At 38.4% G+C, this 26185-nt stretch overlaps 2 protein-coding genes across 9 annotated transcripts in view; both read left to right on the top strand.

Annotated features, from left to right (window-relative positions):
* GANC (glucosidase alpha, neutral C) overlaps positions 1-17623 on the top strand; it is a 33380-nt gene extending 15757 nt beyond the window's left edge. For 2 of the 6 annotated variants that reach the window (XM_067462825.1, XM_067462824.1), the window contains exons 11-24: positions 386-624; positions 1725-1851; positions 3483-3562; positions 4425-4568; positions 4931-5027; positions 6519-6620; positions 7900-8143; positions 9002-9066; positions 9642-9718; positions 10368-10445; positions 11411-11524; positions 13388-13500; positions 14339-14442; positions 16355-17622. In XM_067462825.1, the coding sequence (XP_067318926.1) occupies positions 386-624; positions 1725-1851; positions 3483-3562; positions 4425-4568; positions 4931-5027; positions 6519-6620; positions 7900-8143; positions 9002-9066; positions 9642-9718; positions 10368-10445; positions 11411-11524; positions 13388-13500; positions 14339-14442; positions 16355-16464 (1694 nt within the window). In that variant the 3' untranslated portion in view covers positions 16465-17622. Of the gene's footprint in view, positions 1-385; positions 625-1724; positions 1852-3482; positions 3563-4424; positions 4569-4930; positions 5028-6518; positions 6621-7899; positions 8144-9001; positions 9067-9641; positions 9732-10367; positions 10446-11410; positions 11525-13387; positions 13501-14338; positions 14443-16354 lie in introns of those variants that run through there. The other 4 variants (XM_067462826.1, XM_060760912.2, XM_067462827.1 and 1 more) reach the window with 4 other exon arrangements.
* A 7068-nt stretch (positions 17624-24691) lies between these two features.
* The window catches only part of CAPN3 (calpain 3), a 33355-nt gene continuing 31861 nt past the window's right edge, over positions 24692-26185 (top strand). For all 3 annotated transcript variants that reach the window (XR_010908980.1, XM_060760939.2, XM_060760934.2), the window contains exon 1: positions 24692-25275. Coding sequence is in view for 2 of the 3 variants with exons in the window: in XM_060760939.2 (XP_060616922.2) it covers positions 24985-25275 (291 nt within the window). In the remaining variant the exon portion in view is untranslated. The remainder of the gene's footprint in view (positions 25276-26185) is intronic.

Below are 26185 nucleotides of genomic sequence, written 5' to 3'. Positions count from 1 at the left end.
CTTGACATTGACCATATTTTCAGCTAGGTTTCTGCGTCGTGTGCTTTCAAACTGTTGCCTTGGGACCATGTCTTATCACTTTTGGGCAAAACAACTTAATTCCTGCTTGTAAAACAGTCAGTCTGATCTCTTGACTGACAAATGTGTACAATCTTCTTTCTAGTTTCAAAGAAAATAACCTGTGCTATATTTTAAAAATAAAAGGCATCATATTGTGCATTTCTAAAGCAATAAATATAGTACTCTAGTAGCAAAACCTGCAGTGTAGAAATGTCCCTCACAAGCAGGTGCTAACAGACCAAGTAAGAGCAAAGACTTCAGCATTTAATGGTCAGTTTGGTATTAGTATGAATGGCAGCATTATTGTTTATGTCCTTTTTGGTAGGTACTCAAGCCCTGCCTCCGCTTTTCTCCCTTGGTTACCATCAGTGCCGTTGGAACTATGTAGATGAGAAAGATGTAGAAGGGGTTGATGCAGGTTTTGATGTATTCAACATCCCCTACGACGTTATGTGGCTAGACATTGAGCATACTGATGGAAAGCGGTACTTCACGTGGGATAAGGAGACATTTGGCAACCCTATGAGGATGCAAAAAAATATACTCATGGAAAAAAAACGCAAGGTATGTAATGCAAGAAAAAATAAATTGGGGGATGTTTTTATGTAGAGGTTTGTAATTAATGTGTCGTGTCATTTGTATATATCATATATACTTGAGTATAAGCCAAGTTTTTCAGCCCTTTTTTTAGGCACCTTGGCTTATATTCGAGTCAAGGTTTTTTATTATTTTACTCTGTTACTATTATTATTATTATTACATTTACATTATTTTACTCTATTATTATTATTACATTTACATTATTTTACTCTATTATTAATAATATTACATTTACATTACTCTAGTATATTATTATTACTACATGTATTATTTTACTCTTATTACTGTTATTATATTTCCATTATTTTACTTTTTTATGATTATTACTTTTATTACATTTATTATTTTATTCTCTTTATTATTATTGGAAGGATAAGTAAGCACATTTACATTTAAGAAGGTTAGAATAATGGTTTAATAGAGTTGGACAGTCTTATCTTAAATTACAGTTTTATGTAAATATTCAAAAACATTTAACCTACTGATGCCTCAATTCATGTAATTTTATTGGTATCTATTTTTATTTTGAAATTTGCCAATAGCTGCTGCATTTCCTACCCTCGAGTCAATACGTTTTCCCAGTTTTTTTGTGGTAAAATTAGGTGCCTCGGCTTCTATTCGTGCCGGCTTATTCTCGAATATATACAGTAATTGTGCTGAATTAAAACACTCATTTCCACCCAGGTTTTAAAAATAAATCTTTTGACTATGGAGCTATTTAGAAAAAGGATTTAAAATCCTAAGGCCATTTCTGACTAAGGATTTTGTTCAGATGGGATTTGTCCTGTGAGGCTGAGAGAGTGTGACTAGCCCAAGGTCACCAATTCAGTCTCTGTACCTTCTCATTTAAAACACTCCCTATTTCCTTATCTCCTCCGACTCCTTTTTAAAAATCAGATATTGACCAAAAGACAGCCAACAAAACACAATATAGAACCAGTAGCGACTGCTAGTCACTTGGACTTCAAGTCACTACTGTGGAATGTTTGAACTAAAAATAAACCTTTCTGTGGCATATCCATCTGACACAAATAAATTTATCTTCCTGTTTCTCATTTTGGCAGCTTGTTGTCATTCTGGACCCGCATATTAAAGTTGATCCTTTGTACACCATATACTCACAAGCAAAAGAGAGAGGATATTTTGTAAAAGACCGTAAAGGTGGGGATTTTGAAGGCATCTGTTGGCCAGGTAATACAATCTTGCTTCGATTCTTACAAATTCCATTATAAGAGCAAGTTGAAATGGATTTTCTTGAGTTAGAATGGACTTTGGCTGGACTTTCAGTCTACAATAAGAGGAGCAACTTGTCCTTACTATGGTGTGGGAAAGAACAGCAGGCAAGAGATGTAGGTAAAGGCAAAACCTATATTAGGACTTCCTCCATAGGGACTCTCCATCTCCTTCATGGACCACTGATACTAGTTGCCCTGTGGAAAGCAAGGAAAGAATGAAGCAAGCAAGAATTGAGGTTGGCAACCACAGTTACAGGCCCCCATTACCTTCTCAGAGCTAGCAGTCACCAGCTGTCTTCTTAAAAAGACCATCAACACAATCAACCCTCCACATTTTCCAATTTAATTTGGGGGAAATTATTAATCATGGATTTGATTGATTAATATTATGTATCTTTTGACTATAGAGGTATTCAAGAAGAGGTCTTAGTATTACTAATAATATTACAATATAATGGTATAGTACAATATAGTAATATATAATACTGATTTTGTGCTATGCTAATTATATATACTCTGAGGACTTTAGTCGGGAACCGAGGGGTATAAAGCTGAATTAATAGAGAGTGAAATGTGGAATATGGCCCCTAACCAATATAAATTAATTCACTTGCATCTGTTTTTGAGAATTAATTTACATTGATTAAGGGCCATATTGCACACAGCATTTAATCTGTTCATGCATTTAATATCAAGATATTTTTAACATAACACCATCCATGTTGAATTACTGCAAGACACTCTATGTGGGGCTGCCTTTGAAGACAGCCCAGAAACTGCAACTGGTACAAAGGTCGGCAGCCAGATTGCTAACTGGGGCTAATTCTAGGGATAACCCTTTTAAAACAGCTACACTGGTTGCTGATACGTTTCTGGTTCCAATTCAAAGTGCAGGTCATCACCTATAAAGCCATAAATGGTTCAGGCCCTGTCTATCTTTGTGATCGCATCTCCCCCCCCCCCCCCCCCCCATGTGCCCACATGAGCAATAAGAATTGCCAGGGAGGCCCTCCTTTCGGTTCCGCCACCATCACAAGCGCGGTTGGTGGGAATGAAGGAGAGGGCCTTCTTGGTGGTGGCCCCCTGGCTTTGGAACGCTCTCCCCAGGGATATTCGATAGGCCCAGACTGTCCTCCTTCAGGAAGTAATTGAAGACTTGGATGTTTGGACAAGCCTTTGAAAATGTCTAACCCCAATGGTCTGCAATTAATGACAGAACACTTCACTTTCATCCCATGCCCTAGTTCATGAGCTACAACTTGCACTATCCTATTCCTGGTTACAGTTGGCCATGATTTACGACAGCTCTCACCATAGGTTTCTGGTCACTGTTTTGAGTTAAAATCATTGTTTTATATGGTTTTATTTTTATTGTATTATGTATTTATGTGTTGTTCTAGGCACATTGTGCCGTATGTAAGCCTTCGGGGAGATGGAGGCAGGGTACAAAAATAAAGTTATCCACTGTGGAAAATGAATAATTGTGCAGACAGTCTGATAGATAACCATTCCTTCCTTTCTGACATTTAAATGATAAATAACCTATTTGTTTGATCCTGAAAATGGTTATTATCCCCATTGCTACAGGTTCCTCTTCTTACTTGGATTTCACCAATCCTAAAGTCAGAGACTGGTATGCAGAGCAGTTTGCATTCAAAACATATAAGGTTTGTGTCTTTCTGCTTTGACTCCATGTTACAGGATCTTTTAAAGGGACAGTGGGGTGGGATAACCTGAAATAAAAACCAAACTGTAAAGAAAGTAATTAAGAGGACTTGTATTTGAAAACTATAAGTCAGAATGCTTTTAAATATATTGTGAACGAGTGAAGGTGGGGTAATTTTTGCACAGGAAGATAAGACAAGACCTTAAGACACCAAGGAGATAATCCAGCCCATTCCTTTCCTTTGGAGGCTTTTCTGGAAGCAAGAAGATTATAACATTTCATCTTTTTTCTAAAAAAAAATGCAAATTCATCTGCATTGAGAATGGTTTATTTAAGATGAACCTCATAATTTCACAATTTAAACGTCATCCTAAAAGAAAACCTATTTGATATCATGGATGGTCTCCATGCACTTTAGTCCCAGATCCTCGTGGATCCAGGATGGATCATCCACATAAACAAAATAAAGCAAAAATAACTTTTCTATAGTCTCCAAAGAAGCCAGTAGTTTATAAAATTTGGGTTTTCCACTGTCAACAAAGCAAATGCCCAAAATATACCAATTGGAAGAACTATATTGGCTACTGTCAGTAAAACCTTTGGAGCAGATTTGGGGGTGCTGGAGGTAGTAGTGCAAATTGGATTTACTTAAAATCCCTCTGTCCATCCCAGTAATCGAAGCCCTTGGTTGTCCGTGGGATGGAAACTGAGTTTCATCTGTAACATATAACAGATGCCACTTAATTATGTCTAATATACCTACTCTTGTCGCTTTGATTTTGTTTTACACTTTTCAGATTTCTAGTTCACTTAAACCCAGTTTGAACTGACAGGTTAAAAGGTGATTAGATATTGCTTTTCAGGGTTCCACTGAAATCCTCTTTGCTTGGAACGATATGAATGAGCCTTCGGTCTTCAGAGGGGTGGAACTCACCATGCAGAAGGATGCTGTCCATTATGGGAAATGGGAACATCGAGAGGTTCATAATCTCTATGGTTTTTATCAGGTATTTATTTACTTTAAATAATTATATCCCACCATCTCTCTAGAGATCTCAAGGTGGCATACAATAAACCCAACCTAAGAATTTAAAGCAGTATGAATAATTAAAATAATTTTAAAATACTAAAAACAGAGATGCAGAACATATAGCATCTACCAATTGCCATCTGCTCAACCATAGAAAACCATGATAACGATATCTAAGAAAATAGAGGTGCTGTTTATCCTATGCAATTTTATGAATCAGTGACCCAAATAACCCCAGAAACAGGTCTAAAAACTGCAACACCCAGAAAAACACAGCAATTTGTTTTGTTGGGCTGTATATTAATTCTTTTAAGAAAAAATGTCACTGTTGCATTTCAGCAAATGGCAACGGCAGAAGGACTGATCAGACGGAGTGGGAATTTGGAGAGACCATTTGTTCTTACACGTTCTTTTTTCGCTGGATCACAGAGATATGGTAAGTATGGAGGAAGCCTCAACCTAGAGCAGTAGTTCCCAACCTTTTTTTGATCAGGGACCATTTTGACCAGGGACTACATTAGTACCAAAAAGGTTATGAATCAGTCTTTGAACAACTTTAGATTTGGTTTGGTTATTTGGAGTGCTGATTCAGAAAATTGCACTGGATAGACCACACCAGCTCTAGTTTCTGATACAGAACATATGCCATCCAGTAGTCACCATCTGCTCGCCCACAGCAAACCATATTTAATAATCTAGGGCTGATGTGGTCTATCCAAGGGGGCGGGGCTTGTCAGTGACAGGGAAGGAGTGGCAGGCGGTGTGAAAAGAGCAGAAATAAAATTGAATAAATAAAGAGGAAGGAGGCTTGTGGACCAGATTTTTGTCCTCACAGCCCACTGGTGGTCTGCTGCCCACAAGTTAAGAACCACTGATCTAAAGAGATCCAGATTGTCACCATATATTTATTCCAGTAGCATTTTGGATGCTACTGGAATAAAAGTACAGATTTTTTAAAGAGATGGTCAAGCAAAAAAGTTGCCGTGTGCAATGAAATTGTTGTGTTTCTTTTTCAAACTGGTCCAACCCTAGCTTGGTTCCTTCTCAGGGATGTTGGTAGAGTTCATTTTACCATAGCAGGGATGTTTTTAATGCAGCACCTCTCTCTTTCTCGTTCAGCAGCAGAGTTTTTGCCAACAGTGCTATCTGAGACCTTTTAGCTTCAAATGCCAAGGGTTGAATTTGAATACTTAAGACATGCAAAGCATCTGTCACACCATTGAGCTGTCTAGGTTGTCAACACAAAACCACAGATGGCTCCTATACATTGAATGGTTGTGTTGAAAAGGGAATTTCAGCAGATGTTGCTTTTTACTTGGTTACATGACAAACCAACTCCTGCTCAAATTCCCTTTTTTATACAGCCATGAAACATAAAAACCATGGGGCTGTCTCTAGTTTCAATGTTACTGAGTTTTTACATTTCCTTACATGGCAGACAACTTAATTAAGGAACACTGTTGTTTAATAGATCCCAAAGTATAGGATTGGAAACCCAGTGGTACATAATGAGAGCAGCTTAATATTAGATTGTCGCGGTCACAGTGTGCACTTTTAAGTTAATGAATGGTTGGAGCATAACTCACTCCATGATTTTCTGAAGTGGGTGTTGATATTGCTAAGATACATAGTATTTAATTTACTAATGTCCTTTTCTTTTAATGGGAGGTGAATATTAAAGTTTATTTCAATATAATCCTTTTTCTCATATTGTAATCAGTGTGTTTTATGACAACACAGCGTAGCAGTCATGGTAGTGGTGCCCAATGAATACAGGACTGGCTCATAGCTTACACCGCTTATAAAGCCAGGATAGAGATTTCAACCAAAACAACCTGAAAGGTTATTAATTTAAAACTAAAACTTATTTCACTTGTTTTTACACCCTTGTAATTACAGCCTTAATGGTTGATCTTGCTATTTCCAGGTGCGGTATGGACTGGAGACAACAAAGCGGAGTGGAGCTACTTGAAAATCTCCATTCCTATGTTGCTCACAATCAGCATTGCAGGGATTTCTTTCTGTGGAGGTAATGATCTTGTAAGCTAAGCAGGATCAGCTCTGGTTCGTACTTGGATAGGACACTGCCAACAAATACCAGGTGCTGTAGGCTGCATAGCAGGGGATAACCACCTCTGAGTATTCCTTGTCCAAGAAATCCCTATAAAGTTCATGGGATCACCATAAATTGACAGGGGACTTCAAGGCGCATACACTCAAGAGCTTGTATTTTCCTAACAATGTAAAGGGAGCCATTTCACGTTATACAATGACAAGACAGACAACTGTACATAGATAGAGATATACAGGCTTTCCCATTTTCGACATCTTGGAAGCTTGTGCTCGGTTCCAGCTACGAGGTGGGGTGTGCTATCGCTCCATCTTCCCTTCCTAAGAGCTTTGTTTATAAACTTCCTCCTTGATGGAATCACCAGCATTTATCTGGCATTTGCTTATGGGTGCCTTAAATACCTCTCCGCTTAAAACGGTACCTATTTATCTACTCACATTGCTGTTTTCAATCTGCTAGGTAGGCAGAAGCTGGACTGAAGTCTAGGAGCTCAGTCCAACCCAAGATTTGAACTGTCAAACTTTCGACTGGCAAGATTTACTGCAGCTGGCAGTTAACCTGTTGTGCTAAAGCCCATTATGTCATGATGGAACATGGGGACCTGCCTCATCCTAAGTCAAACCATTGAACCATCCAGCAGGAAGTTGTTTATTCCATCCTTACTCTAAACAGCAGTCTGAGGATGAATCCAAGTCTGCAAGCTTTTGACTGCTGCTCCATAGCAAAATTCCAGGAAAGAAAGCAACAGTTGTAGCCAATAGTGACAAATATGATACTGGAAAAAATATCAGTACCCAGTATCAGATAGCCAGAGTAGCACTGGTGTATACTGGCTGGCAGTGGTTCCTCAGAGCTCTTTCCTAAACCTGTTTTCAGATGGTAGAGAATACCTATATGGAAATATTTCCATGCCTAACATGTGGCCCCACATGGAGCTACAGCTGTTCTCTTGTGTTTTTTGTTAGACTTAAAATAGTTTTCCATAGCTGTAAAGGTAAAGGTTTCCCCTTGACACCTGGCTCCCCAGATTTGAACCGCCAACCTTTCAATCAGCACATTCAGCAGCTCTGTGGTTTAACCCGCTGCACCTTCCGTAGCTGTAGTCACACATTATTGGTAACTTATTTCCTCTTTTCTAAATTATTTTATGTGTGGGCAAAACAATTTTTTTCAGCAAATGGAGATGCATAAAGATTCAATCATTTCTGAAAAAAATTATTCTCTTTCTGAAATCCAGCGGATGTTGGTGGATTTATTGGAGACCCTGAACCAGAGCTATTTGTTCGATGGTATCAGGCTGGAGCACTTCAGCCTTTCTTTAGAGGCCACGCCAATATGCACACCAAGCGCCGTGAGCCCTGGCTGTTTGGTGAACAGAATACACAGATCATCAGGGCAGCTATCAAGGAGCGTTATTCCCTTCTTCCTTATTTATATTCACTCTTCTATCAAGCACATACCGCTGCAGAACCAGTCATGAGGTAAGCGTGCAAAGAAAGGGGTTACTTCATATTAAAATTCTTCCTTTTGACATATATAAATGTTTTGCTTCTAGCTGCAGGGGGAAATTACACAAGAGAATTGGGAAAGTCTTGAAATAAATGAAATGTACTGAACTGTAAGACTGAGACAATTTGGCATATTAAAAAAAGAAATAGTCTGGGAGTACTTTCTGTATGATTGCTGGAAATGTTTGCACCACCAGAACAAGGCCCTTTCCACACAGCTGTATAAAATCCCACATTATCTGCTTTGAACTGGATTATATGGCAGTGTGGACTCAGATAACCCAGTTCAAAGCAGGTACTGTGGATTAGCTGCCTTAATATTCTGGTTCATATGGCTGTGTGCAAGGGCCCTGAGATACAGGGAAAGGTCACCACAGTGGAAATACACATTCCTAAAGACTTCAATTTTTTCTGGCTTGGGTTAAAATCTGAGTTAGGGGGGAATTCCCAGTTCCCCAAATACCATATATCTTTGCTAGTCTTTTGTGTCCCTGTTAATAAGTGGCACAGCAGGGAAAAAATCCAGTGCTTCCTAGCTTTTTCCAGAATTACTTGTTTTATTTTCAAGCAAATATAGGATTGGTTTGAAAGGGTTCTTCCTTTAGATTCACACCACTGCTCCAGCTGTTCATCTTTCAGCAGTGTTTTTTGAAAATATTGTCTTTTCTTTTTTAAAAAAATGGTAATATTCCATGCAATTTCTTTTCTAACGTTCCAGTGAGTTTTAGATACTTAAATAGCATTCAGTGATCTTGAATATTTATAGTAACTGGGGAGTTTATCTTCAAGACAGAGGATACTTTTCATAGTCCACCTTCTTTGTTTTCATAGACCTGTCTGGGTAGAATTCCCCAAACAACTGGAAGCTTTTGGCATTGAAGATGAGTATATGCTTGGTAAGATTTAACGCTCCATATTAGAGAGATTTTATAGAACATGGCAATGATATAATGTAAAACAATAGTAGAAGGAAAGGCTACATGGTTGAGAGATTATCAACTTGGGGGAGATCTGTATCATGGTAATGGCTAATATTAATTTCTAGAGTCTGTAGTTTCTATTCATCCTTCTTCTATAATCCTGAGAATTGATTTGCATTATTTTTTTTAATTTATGTACCTTATGTAAACCATTCTTGCCAGCACTGGCTGTCCACTGTGATGCCTTAAATAGTAGTTTGAAGTCATCTTCCAGTCCTGTCACAATTACGAAACCCACTAATCACCTTCAGCAAACCAGTATATAACCTTCAGTAAATCAGAAAGTGCTGTTGAAATCATTAATAATCTTGAAGGATCTACCTGTTAGCACTTTCAACTAAAACCTCAGTGGTATTCTAGAAAGCATTTTTGATTTGGCAATTATTTCACCTGTACTATGAGGTGAAATAATTGTTTTCCAAATACAATGTAGAATGTGGCAAAACATGATAAAATCCCAGAGATGGGCTCTATTTTGTTTTATATTTCAGGAAATGCTTTGTTGGTGCATCCAGTCACTGAACCCAAAGTCACAACAGTCAATGTCCTTCTGCCTGGTTCAGAAGAGGTAAGGAAATGAGGTATCTGTTATTTTCTTTCCCTTTATTGACATGTATTTCCAGAAGATGCTGAACCAAATTTAGGCTTTCTGGTGTTTTTTTGGTAATTGCATAATCAGATTCTGCGCAAATAAACTACAGTAACATAGTTTTAAATATATATAAACTCCACTTGCCTAGTTTCCAACAGACCTCTCCATAGATGTGGGCTAAATGTCAGGAGAGAATGCTTCTAGAACATGGCCATACAACCCAGAAAACGCACAGCAGCCCAGTGATTCCAGCCATGAAGGCCTTCGACAACACATAGTTTTAAATGCTACTTAACTTCTTTCCTAAGACATTTATACAGCATGTGTCTCCACACAGAGAGAGAGAATGAGAGAGAGAGTCAAGACCAGTAGCAACTAAAATGTTCCATCCTATGCATCATATGGATTCTTTCTGTAATAGTTTGGGGAATTGTGCTTATTACATCGCTACTAAAATATTGCAAGTTTTTCATTGATTTCTGCAATTCAGCGGAATGCTGTACTGCTGTGTAATAGCTGATTCACTTTATTGATTGTTCGTGGGTTTGATATTCTGCAAGAATTTTGCATTGTGATCTACTATCATAACAATCGTTATTTTACTCATTCTTTTTTATATGTTCAGCAGATCTGGTACGACTTTCGAAAATTTAATTGTTTGAAAACTCAAGGCATATTGAAGATTCCAGTGACCTTGAATAGTGTATGTTTTTATTCTTGTATTATTATGAGAACAATAAAAAAGACACCCCCAATATTTAGTAACTGCACAAGAGAGATTACTTTAAACTGGAAATGTAGTTGTATTAATAGAACATATAATTTCATTTTTTCCCAAATTGTTTTCAAAATTGGCGAAAAATAATAAATTTCAAAAGAAATCATGTGCAGATACTATTGCAATTTCACACAAAGCTCTGAAAGAATATTTAGATATGACAAAGTATAAACTGATTTGTGTTGGTTTGGCATTTAGAATAGATTCTGAATGCAGAGAGAAAGGAAAGATGAAAGTGGTTTTCTGTCTAATTCAGTTTTGTTGTTAGTAAACTTTGTTGTATCAGTTTCATGATGTATAAATATAATTCCTCCCTGAAATATAAGACACACACACACACAGATATATATGGAGAGAGAGGGAGGGGGAGAGTTAAGGCTGATTAGAAAATCAGGTCATAATTTTTATGTTGCTAATAGCAACACCAATGTTTGGGGCTGAGGGCTCATCTACACTGTAGAATTGATGCAGTTTGGCACCACTTTTGCTGTCATGGCTCAGTGCTATAGAATCCTGGGATTTGTACTTTGGTGAGAAACCAACACTATTTGCCTTCATAAAACTACAACTCCCATAATTCCATAACATTGACCGATGGCAATTAAAGTGGTGTCAAACCACATTAATTCTACAATGTAGATGAATAGCCAGGATTCAAATTCCTGTTCAGCCATGGAAACCTTGGGCAAGTCACACTTCCTAAGCTTTAGAAGTAAAGAATAATAAACCACATCTGAATAAATCATGATGGGAAAACCTTATCAGCAAAAGTCAGAAGCAAGTTGGAAGCACATAACAGCTGCACAGCACCAAGCCAAGGAATCATATTTGCTCCTTCGGGGTAAACAGACATTTTGTGCATTTTTTGTTTTATTTTTCCTCTTCTGCAGATTCCAGTAATTCAGCGTGGGGGCACTATTATACCATTAAAAACTTCTGTAGGAAAATCCACAGAATGGATGGTAGATGTTCCTTATGAACTTCGTGCTGCTCTGGATAGTAAGGTACTCTGAAATTATGTTTTATATTATATCATCATTTTCAGTTATTCATTGGTTCTGTCTCGATATTGCAGTGTATAATTATGCAGTTGTGCCTTTGGCTTACACTTTACTTCTTTACATAGAACTTCTCTCCCACCCATGGTAGGATTAAAGTACGGCATGCTATATTTTGTTTGGTAATAAACAGAGTTCCTGTTTTTCTTTCTATTCTGCCAAGTGGAGATACAAGTTTGAGGTCAATTCTGCCAATATATGCAAATCTAGCAAACATTTAAATCCAATGCAGTTATGCCAGGTTCCTATTCTGAATAATTTTGCTGCTTTTCCAGTTCTGACCATTAGCTAGACCAGGGGTTCTCAAACCTTTTCAGCTCTAGAGCCCTTTTTGAAGCAAAAGTTTCTAGTGGAGCCCCAATAAATGATTATATATTAGATTATATGTAATTTATATATATTAGGCATGGACCTGGATATTGGCAGATGAATGGAATTAGTGTGAACTAATTCACTCGGTGCAAAAATTAAAATAAATGCAATATTTAAAATGGAAAACAATTTTAGGGTTGGAGGAAGGTTTTAAGAGTGCCTTGGACCGTGAAGATCCAACCAGTCCATACTTGGACCGTGAAGATCCAACCAGTCCATACTTCAGGAAATAAAGCCAACTGCTCATTGGAGGGAAAGGTAGTAGAGGCAAAGATGAAGTACTTTGACCACATTATGAGAAGAAAGGAAAGCTTAGAGAAGACAATTATGCTGTGGAAAATGGAAGGAAAAAGGAAGAGGGGCCGACCAAGGGCAAGATGGATGGATGGTATCATTGAAGTGACTGGCTTGACCCCGAAGGAGCTGGGGGAGGTGATGGCCGACAGGGCGCTCTGGCATGGGATGGTCCATGAGGTCACGAAGAGTCGGAAGCGACTGAACAAATGAACAACAAACTTAACAGTATTTCAGTGGTAGACCCCAGGGGCCATCCAGTCCAACCCTCTTCTGCCATGCAGGAAAAACACAATAAAAGGGAACAAGCCCAGGGACAACAACAAATTTTACCAACTAAAACATAATTAAAAACATAATAATATATCACTATCCAATTAAAAGCAGCAGGGTATAACAACATTGTTAGAATATATAAAAAGTAAACCTCGACAGCCAGTGATGAGAAATATAGTAGACATAATCAGAATTAGCGAAGGCTGAGCATAGGCTTGTGTAAAAAAAAAAAAACACAGAATATAGGGCTGGGGATAAAGTGCTGAGTACAGTCTATCTGTCAATTAGGGCTGGGCATTCATGAACAGGGGCTTATATAACTATTCATTCCTTTTGCCTTTGTTGTTATTCTTGATATCGCACTTTTTCTCTCCGCAAAAGAAACTCAAAGCAGCTTTCATTGAAATCATGATAATACAATTAAAATTCCGTAGGTATGCAAACATTAAAACAGAATTAAACATCAATTGTATTTTTAAAAATAACAGTTAAGAGCCACAAAACTGACTGATCACATCCCCAGAAGCCCCCCACCTCCCCCAGGTCTTCTTGCCTAATTTAACTCTTGGATTAAATACCATGCATAGTTATTGAAAGTTGCATGTTGGGTGTACTTTTATCCCTTATTGGTTACAAGTAAAAATATCTTGTAGGTCTTTGTACTGTATAGAAACAACTTTATAAAACCCTTTGATCATAAACATGGTAGAACAAAAAATGCATATACCACAGAATCAGTGTTTCTCTAGCCTTCATATCACAGGACAAACATTTGTTAAATATCAGAATATAACTATTCATTCCCTTTGTCTTTATTTAGATGCTACAATGCTTAATGAATATTTATTGGATTATCTGAATATGTAGGAGTCTGCAGCCGGGGAGCTCTATCTGGACGATGGACATTCATTTCGATATCTTCACGAGAAGCAGTTCTTGCTGAGGAAATTCACCTTCCATCAGAACACCTTCTCATCTAGGTAATAGACACTGTCAATCCAGAAGTCTGAAGCAGAAAGTGTTGAGTAACTGGTAGTTCCTTAATCTGGTTTGTTTTCATAACTAGCTTGGTGGTTGTCTGGACTAACAAAAGAAATCGTAGTTACCTAATAGCCACTGCGGTCCAGACATAGGTTGTTCTTGATTATTTACTTTGAATGCACTTCTTAAGTGAGTGCTTGAATCCATGTCTTTTACTCCAGTTTCCCTGAAAATCCTCATTTTTGGCATGTGTCCAGCCCTTCAAAGCAACATTTTATAGTTGAGAGGACACGTTAGTTAGTGGTGGTTACTACAGATTGTTGGAAAGTAACCTGGGCCAAGTGGTCATCTGATCATTCCCACTAGGAACTGGTTCTTCCTCAGGTTGAATTTAAAATGTTAAGTGTGCTATTTTAAGAAGGTGCATATGTGCAAGTAAAGAGGTGGTTTGGCAGATACCTTCAAAAGAATGACCACCTGATGACATGGTTTTAGAGCCTCAAAAGATTCCTGGCCTCTGATCCAAGCAGACTCTGCTTATATCAGTTTCCTCTTTCTCCTGCATATTCTATTGCAAAGAGTAGTCTTATCTGAGCACTCCAGAGGTAGACTTGAAGTGTTATTTCCATGTGTTTTCTGGAACTGGAAATATTCTCTTAATCTAGTTGCAGCAAGAGTAGACACATTGAACTGATTGCTGAAAGTCAACACGGGTAATTTCTGTTGCTTCAATGGGACAAATTGAAGTGGGATTATCAGTTGGCTTCAGTTCATAATATAACAGCAGTGATGTTGATACATGCCTTATGTCCTCTCTCTGTCTTTTCAATCCCTTAGACATGTAGATGGAGACCCAAAGTATCGCACAAAATGCACAATTGAGCAGATACTGATTTTGGGAATGAAAAAGCAACCTTCTACTGTAACAGCCAGTATTCATGGTAAATGGTCAAAATATTCTATATCTTACTATGTTGATTTTTAGGATGCTTCCATAAGACTCCTTTAGCACAGCTGAGATGGAGATTTTTAAACAAATAACTTTAGGTCCCATGCAGAATTTAGGCCATTGTTTTATCAGTCTTCCTTAACCTGATAGCTTTGAGATGTCTTGGAATACAACTCCCATCATCCACGTCCATCAGTGTTTAAAGGATATGGTTGGGAAAGGTCATAGCACCGTTTTGAGTCCCACTCATGGGAGAAAAGCTAGATATAAATAAATAAATAAATAAATAACAACAGCAACAACAACTGTTCTTTTATACATCAGCATTTTCTCCAGTCTCAAAATACCGTAATGATGAGTACACTTCTAAATACATCCAGAAAGTATCTAACAAATGCTAACTGAAAGTTTCTTGTGTGTATGCTCACTCTGCTTTATTGTTTTCTGTTGATGTGAGCTGGAGGAATAGTGATGAATAGCCTCAGGTTTGCCCCTTGTATCCCTTCTTTAAATCACTCTAAACTGTAGTTCTTCGTTAAAGTCAGGTTGACAACTAAGTCTCAGTTTCTAATTTACTTTCACAATTTCCTGTTTTTTAAAAAATGTAATGATGAAATGATATGTGTTTAAAGCAAAAACTAACTAACTGGCATAAATAGTTAATCAAAATACCCAGAAGTCTTCTCTAGCCCCACAGTGTTTGCCAAAATCTTGGCATCTCTAGTGTGTAATAGAGAACTAGCTTCTCCGTCTCTATTCCTAATAAGACATGCAGTCCCAGAGCATATGGGTACAATCCTAGTTCGCAAAAAAGTTTTCATTGGCATTGCCTGCACCCCACCAAATGCTAATAGGCAAGCAAGCAATGTAAGGAGGCATTTCAGGAAATACTGAAACCCTGTTCTCACTAGACCCTCTCTTTTGTGTAAATTGTTTGTAGCTTTGCCTGCCTTCCTGGAGAATTCCAAGTAGAGTAGCTACAAATCCAATCCACAAATCCCAGGATTCCATAGGATGAGACCACAGCAGTTAAACTAGTATCAAACAACTATAACGGAATAGGATAATAATAATAATAAATAATAATAAAACTCTATTTTTATTCCACCCTGTCTCTCTGAGGGGATTTATGGCAGATTCCAACCAACAAAAAAGGCAAACATTCAGTGCCTCAGTACAAGAACAAATACAAACATAATAGCCCAAAATAACCCCACATATGAAAACAATTTATAACATGACATCTATAAATTAAATAAATGTAAATTATAAAAAATATAGTATAATATAGATAAACATCTCTGATAAGCTACCACTTATTCTATTCTTATGAAGGTGACTGGGGTTCATTCTACACTACCATTTAATCCAGATTGTCGAGGTAGATAATCTAGATTTTATATGGCTGTGTAGAAGGGGCCTGTGATATATCTGAGTGTCAGTTGACCCCATTTTGTAGGATGCAGAAATATCCTAAGAACTTCTGGTGCATATGCTACATAATGATCTTGGTTAACTTTATATGAGTTCAATCAAGACCCCTTGCACACTAGGTCCTCCCTCTGAGGCTGGGAGACTGTGACTTGCCCCAAGTCATCTAATGGATTTTCTGACCAAGCGAGGAATCAAACTCTGGTCTTTAGAGCCATAGTCCAATGCTTAATCAACTACACCACACTGTTTGCTATTCCATGGATGTACATCATTAACACAATGGGACACAATTCTTCTTGGGAACATCCAATGAACAACTGCAATCTAAAGGGAGATTATGCTTGATATAATCTTAATTGTAAGAGTTGTTTGGCTTGGGGATTTGTTTAAAGCAGGGAGCTTTGTCCTATAATAACTTCAATTTGTTTAAATAAATGTAATACATTTGTTTTCATTCTTTTGACATCCAGATGGAAAAAACAAAAAAGTGGCTTTCACATATGATGCCAAGAACTCAGTGTTGACCCTTCAAAAGCTTTCATTAAATGTTGGCAAAGACTGGGAGCTGCATATCCAGTGAGATGGCAACTTCAGAAAAGTGAATGAAAAACTCCAAAAGAATGGTTTGGGAGAGTTAAGCTCAGTCTTCTAAAATGGACTTTTTCAAACGAATACAACAATGAACTTTTTCATCAGCTAGACAATTACTGTTTCTATTAAGTCAAATTCAGAATATTTTTTCCATGAATGGCAAGTCGCCAATACTATTTGCAACAGCTGTTCCGCCTAAGATGGCTCACCTCCAAGATTTTGCAGTTGTGCTATCAATATTGTTTTTCTGGTTTCTAAGCAACAGTGTCTGGAATTAGCCTTGGATTCCTGCTTCCATGAAGTGCCTCCTGTTCTAGTTCTTCTGCTTTTCTGCATTATGATACCCCCTCTTGCTCTTCTGTGGAATCAATGTTTCAGAAAAAATTAAGACTCATTGCCAACTCCGTCAATCTACATCAACATAATATGGATTATTTTTATACTTCACATTTAGTACACAAATCCTGCTCCAGAACAAAAATGAAGTTTTTTTAACATAAACTATGAAGACTTGGTGGAAATTATTCATGTGTAGAATCTGACCTATAGAATTTGCACTTTTGCAAATGATGAACTTCCATTACTGTTACAGACTAAAGAAATAATGTCATGAATTTGCAACCATTAGGATCGGAAGGGTAGAGAGAGATTATTTAAAAGATTATTTAAATATTCATCCGTTTCAAACTTTTTAAAATGACCATTCTTCCACAGCTCAAGATTTATTGTGTTGTTTGCTGCAGACATGCTGCTGCATCCTATATTTCAGGCCTGTTTTCCTCCAGTCTTCCCTCAACATCTTCCTAATTCTGATGCTGCTAGATACGAGGAAAAGAGAAGTACAAGAGGAACCGAGCTGGCATGAAAACACTTTGTGAAAAGGAACTTCTTTTTCTCAGGCTTTGCCTGTAGATGAAAACAGACAATCCTTTGTTTCGTAACATATCCATCCATTCATATCTCATCTTTCTTATGGACTCCCAATAAAGTGGCTTACAAAAAGACAAAAAATACAATAAAATGTGCACATTCAATTTCTTCATCATCAGATAATAAGGCTCAAATAGGTTGCATGTTTCTTTGTTGAAAAGCTTAATGATTTTTTCCCCATGTCAGGAGCAACTTGAGAAACCGCAAATCGCTTCTGGTGTGAGAGAATTGGCTGTCTGCAAGGATGTTGCCTAGGAGATGCCCAAATGTTTTGATGTTTTACCATCCGTGTGGGAGGCTTCTCTTATGTTCCTGCATGGGGAGCTGGAGCTGAGAGTGGAAGTTCATCTGCGCTCTCCCTGGATTCAAACCTGTGACCTGTCGGTCCTCAGTCCTGCGGTACAAGGGTTTAATGATTATATGGGTTTATTATTATTTTGAAACTTCTCACATCCTCCCTAGGGTTGGCTTCACATACTGAACAACACAAGCAATCATAATTAGCACCAGTTGTTTCTTAGGTGGATCTCTAAACCGTTCCTTACAAACTGGAGTGTATTTTAAGCAAGAGACTTTCTTACAAGGAAAATTTCTCTTGTAGTAAGTTTTAAGGTTTCAGAGTGAATAGTAGTAATACAATCCTAATCGTGAGGGTTGTAAGGAGCCATTTTACTTTAACTGCTAGATGTATTAGTCTGTTTACCAATGTGTAGAGTAACATTACCTCATCGTAGGCACTCGAATCATACTAGATTGTGCCACTGCTCAAAAGTTTCGTTGTACACACAGAACAATGTGTCATTGTAGAAGGGACTTCCCTGTGTATCATCTTGCACAGTACAACATTTAAACCAGTATAATACTGTCCGTGCCAACTTGATTAGGATGTCTTCTTTGCACATAGCCCTGAAAAAGCATAAAGGTATTTCCACCAGTGAAAGGCATATGAGGACACAAAAACTGTCTTGTAGAATTGAGCATATTTGCCTAGTATATCTCTCAAAGAATGGAAGACAAGGTTTACCCAAGTTTTTAGTACCCAGAAATGAATTAGTTGCATTCACCAGCAAGCTGATCATGAAGCATGAAAATAAAATCTCTAATTCATAGAATCATAGAGCTGGAAGAGACCTCATGGGCCATCCAGTCCAGCTCCCTGCCAAGAAGTAGGAAACTGCATTCAAAGCACCCCTGACAGATGGCCATCCAGCTCTGCTTAAAAGCCTCTAATGAAGGAGCCTCCACCACACTCCGGGGCAGAGAGTTCCAATCCTGAACAGGTCTCACTGTTAGGAAGTTCTTCCTCATATTCTGGTGGAATCTCCTTTCCTGTAGTTTGGAGCCATTGTTCCGTGTCCTAGTCTCCAGGACAGCAGCAGAAAACAAGCTTGCCCCCTCCTCCCTATGACTTCCCCTCACATATTTATACATGGCAATTATGTCTCCTCTCAGCCATCTCTTCTGAAGGTGAAACATGCCCAGCTCTTTAATCTGCTCCTCATAGGGCTTGTTCTCCAGACCCTTGATCATTTTAATTACCCTCCTCTGGACATATTCCAGCTTGTCAATATCTCCCTTCAACTGCAATGCTCAGAAGTGGACACAGTATTCCATGTGTGGTCTGACCAAGGCAGAAAAGATCCAGGCGTCCCTGGATCTAGACACTATACTATTTATGCAGGCCAAAATCCCATTGGCTTTTTAAGTTGCCGCATGATGTTGGCTCATGTTTAACTTCTTGTCCACGAGGTCTCCAAGATCTTTTTCACACGTAGAATCATAGAGTTAGAAGAGACCTTGTGAGCCATCCAGTCCAACCCCCTGCCAAGAAGCAGGAAAATCATGTACTGCTATCAAGCCAGGCATCCCCCATTCTGTATCTTTGCATTTCATTTTTTCTGCCTAAGTGGAGTATCTTGCATTTGTTCCTGTTGAACTTCATTTTGTTAGTTTTGGCCCATCTCTCTAATTTGTTAAGATTGTTTTGAATTCTGCTTCTGTCTTATGGAGTATTGGCTATCTCTCTCAATTTGTGGTTGTCTGCAAACTTGATGATCATGCCTTCTAACCCTTCATCTATGTCATTAATAAAGATGTTGAACAGAACTGGGCCCCAGACGGTTCACTCAAATAGAATGACAAATGTGAAAGACGTTCTTCATAGTACCCTGCTCCACTTTCTGCTGAGGTTACACCTTCCTCTTTCCATAGAAGGAATATTTGGCACACCCGGGGTTTGTCAGAACAAATTGCTGCCCTTGTGTTTTTGAAGCTGCTGAATGTAAACTGATCTACCCAAGCCTGCTTACCAAGGAATGTTAGGGACCTCTCCCACCTATTCCGTGGAACTATTTTGGGGCTGTGCATAGGCATGGTCCAGAGGACATATGATGTCACCACTGTAGTGAAGCTGAGCTGATTAGAGCCTTGTAGAAGCCTGCATGAGAGATGGCCAAGGACCCCGTGTACACAGGCAGGATAGAAATGTACCAAATAACTCATTCACAAATATGTATTCTGCATTATTGTGTACATATGTAGGATCTTACTTATTGGTAAGTCTGATTTTTAAAAAATAAAGGGTTTAGCTCTTGTGCATGGGAACAAGAGGTGATTTTGATGGCTGAAGATGCAAACTCTGAAATGCAATCTTCTGTATGTCTGAACATATCAGATTTTATTCCCAGGTGTGAGAGTATAAAAGGAGATGGAATCATGTGTCAGACCAGGTCTTGCCAAACATCTCCAAACAGCCTTAGCCAACATATCCAATGGTCAAAATTGCTGGATGATGCCATTCAACAACCTCTGGAGGGCTGCACAGACCTTCATCCCAGAGTATACGATTGCAGCCTAGTGGGGAGTAATGGGAATAGATCCAATCTTTCCATCTTAATTTACAAGTATTTATATAGAATTAGAGTAGATGCTAGCTGTTTAAATCAGTGATCACAACCAAAGGGGTTGTGATGGCACACCCAAGCCTTTGGGAAAAACTACAATGTCTGGCTTTATTCGGGGGGTATCTGATACCTTCTGTTAAGATTAAGACCCTTAGCAGACAGAGGCACTTTAGGTAAGGTAAAAAGATAACCAAAATGAGTTTACTGAAAACAAGATGAATAAAGGGTTAACTCCACCCAGGATAGTTATCCTATATCCGGGATATAGAATAACTTGAAACAATACATTACAAAAGGAGATTTTGCTGGTTGCAGTCATCTCTCTGGAATTTTGAAGGTTTCTTGCCTCTGGTGCAAAGCGATGGTTATAAACTGTCTCAATCTTCTTCCTTCTGAAGCTTAAGCTGGTCAAAAGCTTCTGTTGTCTCTTGGACTGGTGGTATATGGATACTGTTGAATGCAGGTGCTAAGGATGTCTGTTTTTTGGATTGCTTAGGCCTAGGATTACCAGATAATTCCTAAGCCTCTATTCTCTGTAGCTCTGTTGCCAAAAAAAAAGGAGTCCAACAAAAGAGCTCTATGCAGGCAAATGGAATAGACCAACTAGTGCTGGCCTTTAGGAGGTTTTTTATGCTCCATCCAAAAAACGAATACAAAGAAAGGTATCTACACTATTGGGAAAACCTAAACAGGAGGAACTAAAGCAGAGGAGAGGAAAAGACAGAGCCAAGACTTCACAGAGGACCAACAGCCAAAAACATCCCTGGCCCGATCTGGAATTTTACACTCCAGATCGGCCATAGGATAAAGAATTTGTGTAGATGTGTCCTGAATCTTCTGGTACAAAATCTGTTTGTATCGGGCTGCCATGATCACACAAGGGCAAGGTCATAAGGCCACAGTGAGCAATGCCACAATATTTCATAGAATAATGTGGACAAGGATGTCATAACAGAGCTCCATCTGTATTGGTTTAAAATAGTTTTTACAACTGACTTGTCATGGAAAAAGCTCTCTATAGGCGACCAATGTTTGAATGTGCATAATGGCTAGTAACATGGTCCTTGCTTAGAACTGCATATTGTTTCAGTAGAGCAATGAATTGGGGCGGGGGGGGGGGTGGCTTCAGAAGATTGCAGAATTCTATCATTGCTGGTGTTTTCATACTGCAGTAACCCGAATCCCTAGAGCAGTCACATAGTTATGAGCGAACCACCATTGAGTGGCTTCTTAGATTTCCTCTTACATAGTTGCCAGAACATAGCTCATGAGTCTCTCCAAATAATTCAATTACAGTAATTACTCCATCAATATATAGGCAAAGTGGATGTAAAAAAACAAATGCGGATGAAAAAAATTAGAAAATAAAGCATTTACAATATTATCTAATTTTTCTTTCCTTATAAATTCAAGGATGTGTATGTTTGAGAGAAGAGGCGTACCTTTTGACAAGACTAGTGAACTCTGGAAGAGAAATGTAAACAGCATGTCAGCCTGACTTTAGACAGCTGCTTTCAGGAGATTTTGGAGAACAGATGGTTATACATGTCAAAGAATCTTAAGTAATGGGGGAAAGGCATGTCAGTTGTTTTAACAACGGCCTAAGAAAACAATGAGATCAATGAGTTAGCACACATGTTATGGCAAAGCCAGGAGACCTCAAAACATTTTGCAGTTGGTTTATTGCAAATTAACTCATAGATACCAAAATTAATACAGTGTTCCCTCACTTATCACGGGGGTTATGTTCCAGGACCACCCGCGATAAGTGAAAATCCACAAAGTAGGGACGCTTACAGTATGTACAGTATATGTACATACATGTACAGTATGTCCCCTGCCCGCCCGCCCTCCCTCTGGAAGATGGACCCTCTCTCAATCAATCTCTCTCTCTCAGAGTATGTCCTATTGAATTCTGTGCAGCTAAGTTCTGCAACAACATGTATAGGGTTAACTACGAATTAATGCTATACATATTAATGATTTTATGTCACAAATAAAAAAAAGTAGTTTTCTCCCTGTGTTTATCATCTCCATTTATTATTTAATTGGTCCTTAAAATGTACTGATACTGCAACAGATTATGACCCCAATATTTCTGTGAAATATCTCCTCAAAATAATAAAAATACAGCCAGCTCTCCACAGTCACTGGGATTAGGGAAACAGGACCCCCACAACATTGGAAAAACCATGAATAAAAAACCACTACTGTGCATTATGTGAGAAAAAACCTTTCTGGAAATTTCTACATTCTTCAGCACAACCCTATGGTCAAGTTAAACCATAGAATCACCCCAGAGAATCTTAAGATTCTAGAGAAGTATTCTCTCTAGGAATCTCGTAAGTTCTCAAATATGATTCTGTGCTCAATTTCCAGCAGATTTGACCATAAAGTCACACTGGAAGACTTAGAGATCCTAGAGAGAATATTTTAATCAAATCCACAAAAGTCAAGCCCACAGATGTGGAGGGCTGACTACTACTGTTCATTTTAGTTCTCACAAAAATCTGATGAAAGCAACGGCTTGAATATAAAGAAAGACAATATTTTACACCTTTTGTGTTAACCATGGTCCTAAATTTGTATGAGAGGACAGGAATATGCAATCTTGGTTCTCCCATTCTCAAGCATTCTAATCATGTTATGTTATTCATTACAATCTAAAGAGCTTGTAACTGCACAACTGCATTAAGACTGACATATTTTGCTGCTTTCCTGAAGAAAAAGAGACCTCCAGAAAAACATGATGGGGGTACGTTGGTATCCATCTATAGTAAATGGGCTCTTTTGAATACTCTGTGGGACATCACTTGTCTTGTAGGCAATGACATTGTCCAGAAGGGGATCCGTTATTTTAGATCTGATCCTAACCAACAGTGATAACCTGATAAATTGGTTCCTTATGTGGGAAGTTCCTTATGTGGGAGTGATCATGTTCTCCTGGAGTTTGTTGCATAGTGGAAAGGAGAAGTGAAGTGTAGTCAGTTTCTAGATTTCAAGAAAGCTGATTTCAGTAAATACAGGGAAATAGTGTGATCGCATGGTCAGCTCTGAACACATCCATTGTGCTCGGCTACTGGTTTTTGGTTGTTGATGGTTTATGTTTTTACGATGTTTTGTACGGTTTTTGTTTTAATTTATTGTAATGCAATGTATTTTACTGTGACTGGTCCCCATGTAAGATGGCCCGAGTCTCTTTGGGGAGATGATGGCGGGATATAAGAATAAAGTTATTATGGTCAAGAACACTAAAAGAGAAGGGTGTTCATGATGGATGGGAGTTTCTTAAAAGTGAGGTATTGGAGGCACAGATTGAATCCTTTTGAATCACGAGGAAAAACTGGAGACGTCTAAAGAATTCAGAATGGCTGTCATTAAAGATTTTTCAAGTGAGATAAGATTTAAGGGATGTGTACAAGACATAGAAAAGGAAAGAAACACTAAAGAGGAATTCCAACAAATAGTCAACATGTGAAGGGATAAAATAAAAAAGCTATAGTGCACAATGAACTCAGATTTGCTAGAAAGACTAAAACTAATAAAAAGGGTTAGATTTTGTTACTGTTATTATGCCCTTAGTGAAAGGAAGAACAAGGAAATGGTAGGGCCCACTGCATGGAGATAATGGTGAAATGTTTACAGGAGACAGAAAAGTGTAGAACTACGCAATGTCTTCTTTCCCTCAGTATTTTCTCACAAAGAAAATGGTGCTCAACCTGGGAAAGTGGGTCAGATGATGTGGTAGGGGGAATGCAACATTGAATAGGTAAATGTGCATTATAGGACTACCTGGCTACTCTAAATGATCAAAATCTCTAAGACAGTGGTTCTCAACCTGTGGGTCCCCAGATGTTTTGGCCTTCAACTCCCAGAAATCCTAACAGCTGGCAAACACTGGGATTTCTGGGAGTTGTAGGCCAAAACACCTGGGGACCCACAGGTTGAGAACCAATGCTCTACAACCAGACGAACTGTTTCCAAAAATGTTTAAAGTACTGCAACAATCCTGGAAATGCTGTTTGATATGAGTCTAAAATGGCCCTAGAAAAATTGAATCCTTTGAAATTACTACATATTTTGGGTCACTTTACAATGACTCCTACTTCTTTATTACAGACTTTTAAAATTTGAATCTTGTGGATTTGTTTATGAAAAAAATAAGTTTTCTACAGTATGTGCGCCAAGTTCTTAACCATTGAAGAACTGCATGAGAAGGTAGATTTTTTTTAAAAAAATGAAAAAGTGATTTTAGCCTGCCTAGCCCTTTCAGACATTCTGAAAGGATGAGCTCTGTTTCTTCCTCCCCTCCTCCACATGAACACTCTCCCTAAGAGTTTATTTTTAGTTTCCTGATCTGCAACCTTTCCAAAGCATGCCATAGGCACGTTCGCACACACAAATCTGGAGGGGAACGTTACTCAACAATTTCTCTTGCTTCCTGCTAAGATGCTGGTATTGATACCAAGGGAGAACCTCAAGATGACATGTAGACCAACCTACGGGATGGTTCTTCACATTGCTGTCTAAATATTCGCAGACAAACAAGGAGTGAAAGAGAACTGTGAACTCGTTGACAGAGCAACTTCCTCTTTCCTGTCCTTTTCCGGATTGCAAGATCTTCCTTATTTTTGTTATCATTCTTTAATTTATAAATTTATTCACAACCAATCTCCATGCCGTCGGCTGTCAGTACCAAGATGGTAAAAGGGTCTGGGGCTGGACCCATTGCCTGCCAGAATGCTAGCACAACAGCAGAAACAGGTGGAGGCGCAGGAGGGATCTACTCTGCCATCCTCAGCCGCAACCAACCCATCATCGGTGCCAAGGAGAAGACTTTTCACGAGCTCCATAAGAAATGTCTCGAAAAGAAAATTCTTTATGAAGATCCAGATTTTCCAGCAAATGACTCCTCCCTTTTCTATAGCCAGAAGCTCCCTGTCAAATTTGAGTGGAAGAGGCCACCAGTGAGTAGACCCTTTGTCTGATGTAAAGACTGAACTTGTTGAATGTCTGCTTATACCAGCAAGATTCCATTCTAAATACAAAAGTATAGATATGAAAAAAACAATGTCTTGAAAGCAGCAAGGTTTTAAGGAATAAGGTTTGCTTTATCTCCCAAGATTTGGCTGGTGTATTTTAGCTGACAGTGGTTTTATCTCATTTCAATCCCAAATTTAAAACCTGTTTTGAGTGACAGCCAGAACAGTCCTATTCCCCAATAGGAGGTTAACTATTTTCTCTAATTTTTAACACTTACTTTAAAATCAGCATTTTACTTTTACATGCATATTCATTCATATATGCATGCATACATATATGTGATGCTTCTGTTTCACCATAAGCTGCACCTTAGTAAATTGCTTCCTCTTTTTGTTTTTTTTCTTGCTGGTAATTGTAATCAATTATGAGGTGTGAATTAATTAATCATGCAGTTGTTGATGATGTTGTTAAAACCATTCACCTTTGCAAAAAGCCAGTAATGCAATATTAGCATGGCGTTGCTGCACCAAGGTTTTCGAATTCCGTGGCCCCAAAAATGTATAAACAAAGATAGGAAACTTGCCTTCTTGTAAAATATACAATTTTCTATAACATCACTTGTCTTAACCTAGCAACATTGTCTTTCCCTCCTCATCTAGGTACCCTTTACTCCAAAAAAGTTGTTCTCTAAGGGCCCTTCCAGGCAGGCCCTATATCCCAGGATCTGGTTCCAGGTTTTCTGTTTATCCCAGATTATCTGGCAGTGTGGACTCATATAATCCAGTTTAACGCAGAAAAGCTGGGATCATTCTGGGATATAGGGCCTGTCCGGAAGGGCCCTAAGATACTCCTCTGTAAGGAAAGGAATTGATTGCAACTTTCCCTTCTACTGGC

This window comes from Anolis sagrei, chromosome 1 (assembly GCF_037176765.1).
Source record: "Anolis sagrei isolate rAnoSag1 chromosome 1, rAnoSag1.mat, whole genome shotgun sequence".
NCBI lineage: Eukaryota > Metazoa > Chordata > Lepidosauria > Squamata > Dactyloidae > Anolis > Anolis sagrei.
This window is presented reverse-complemented; position numbering and strand designations above follow the sequence as displayed.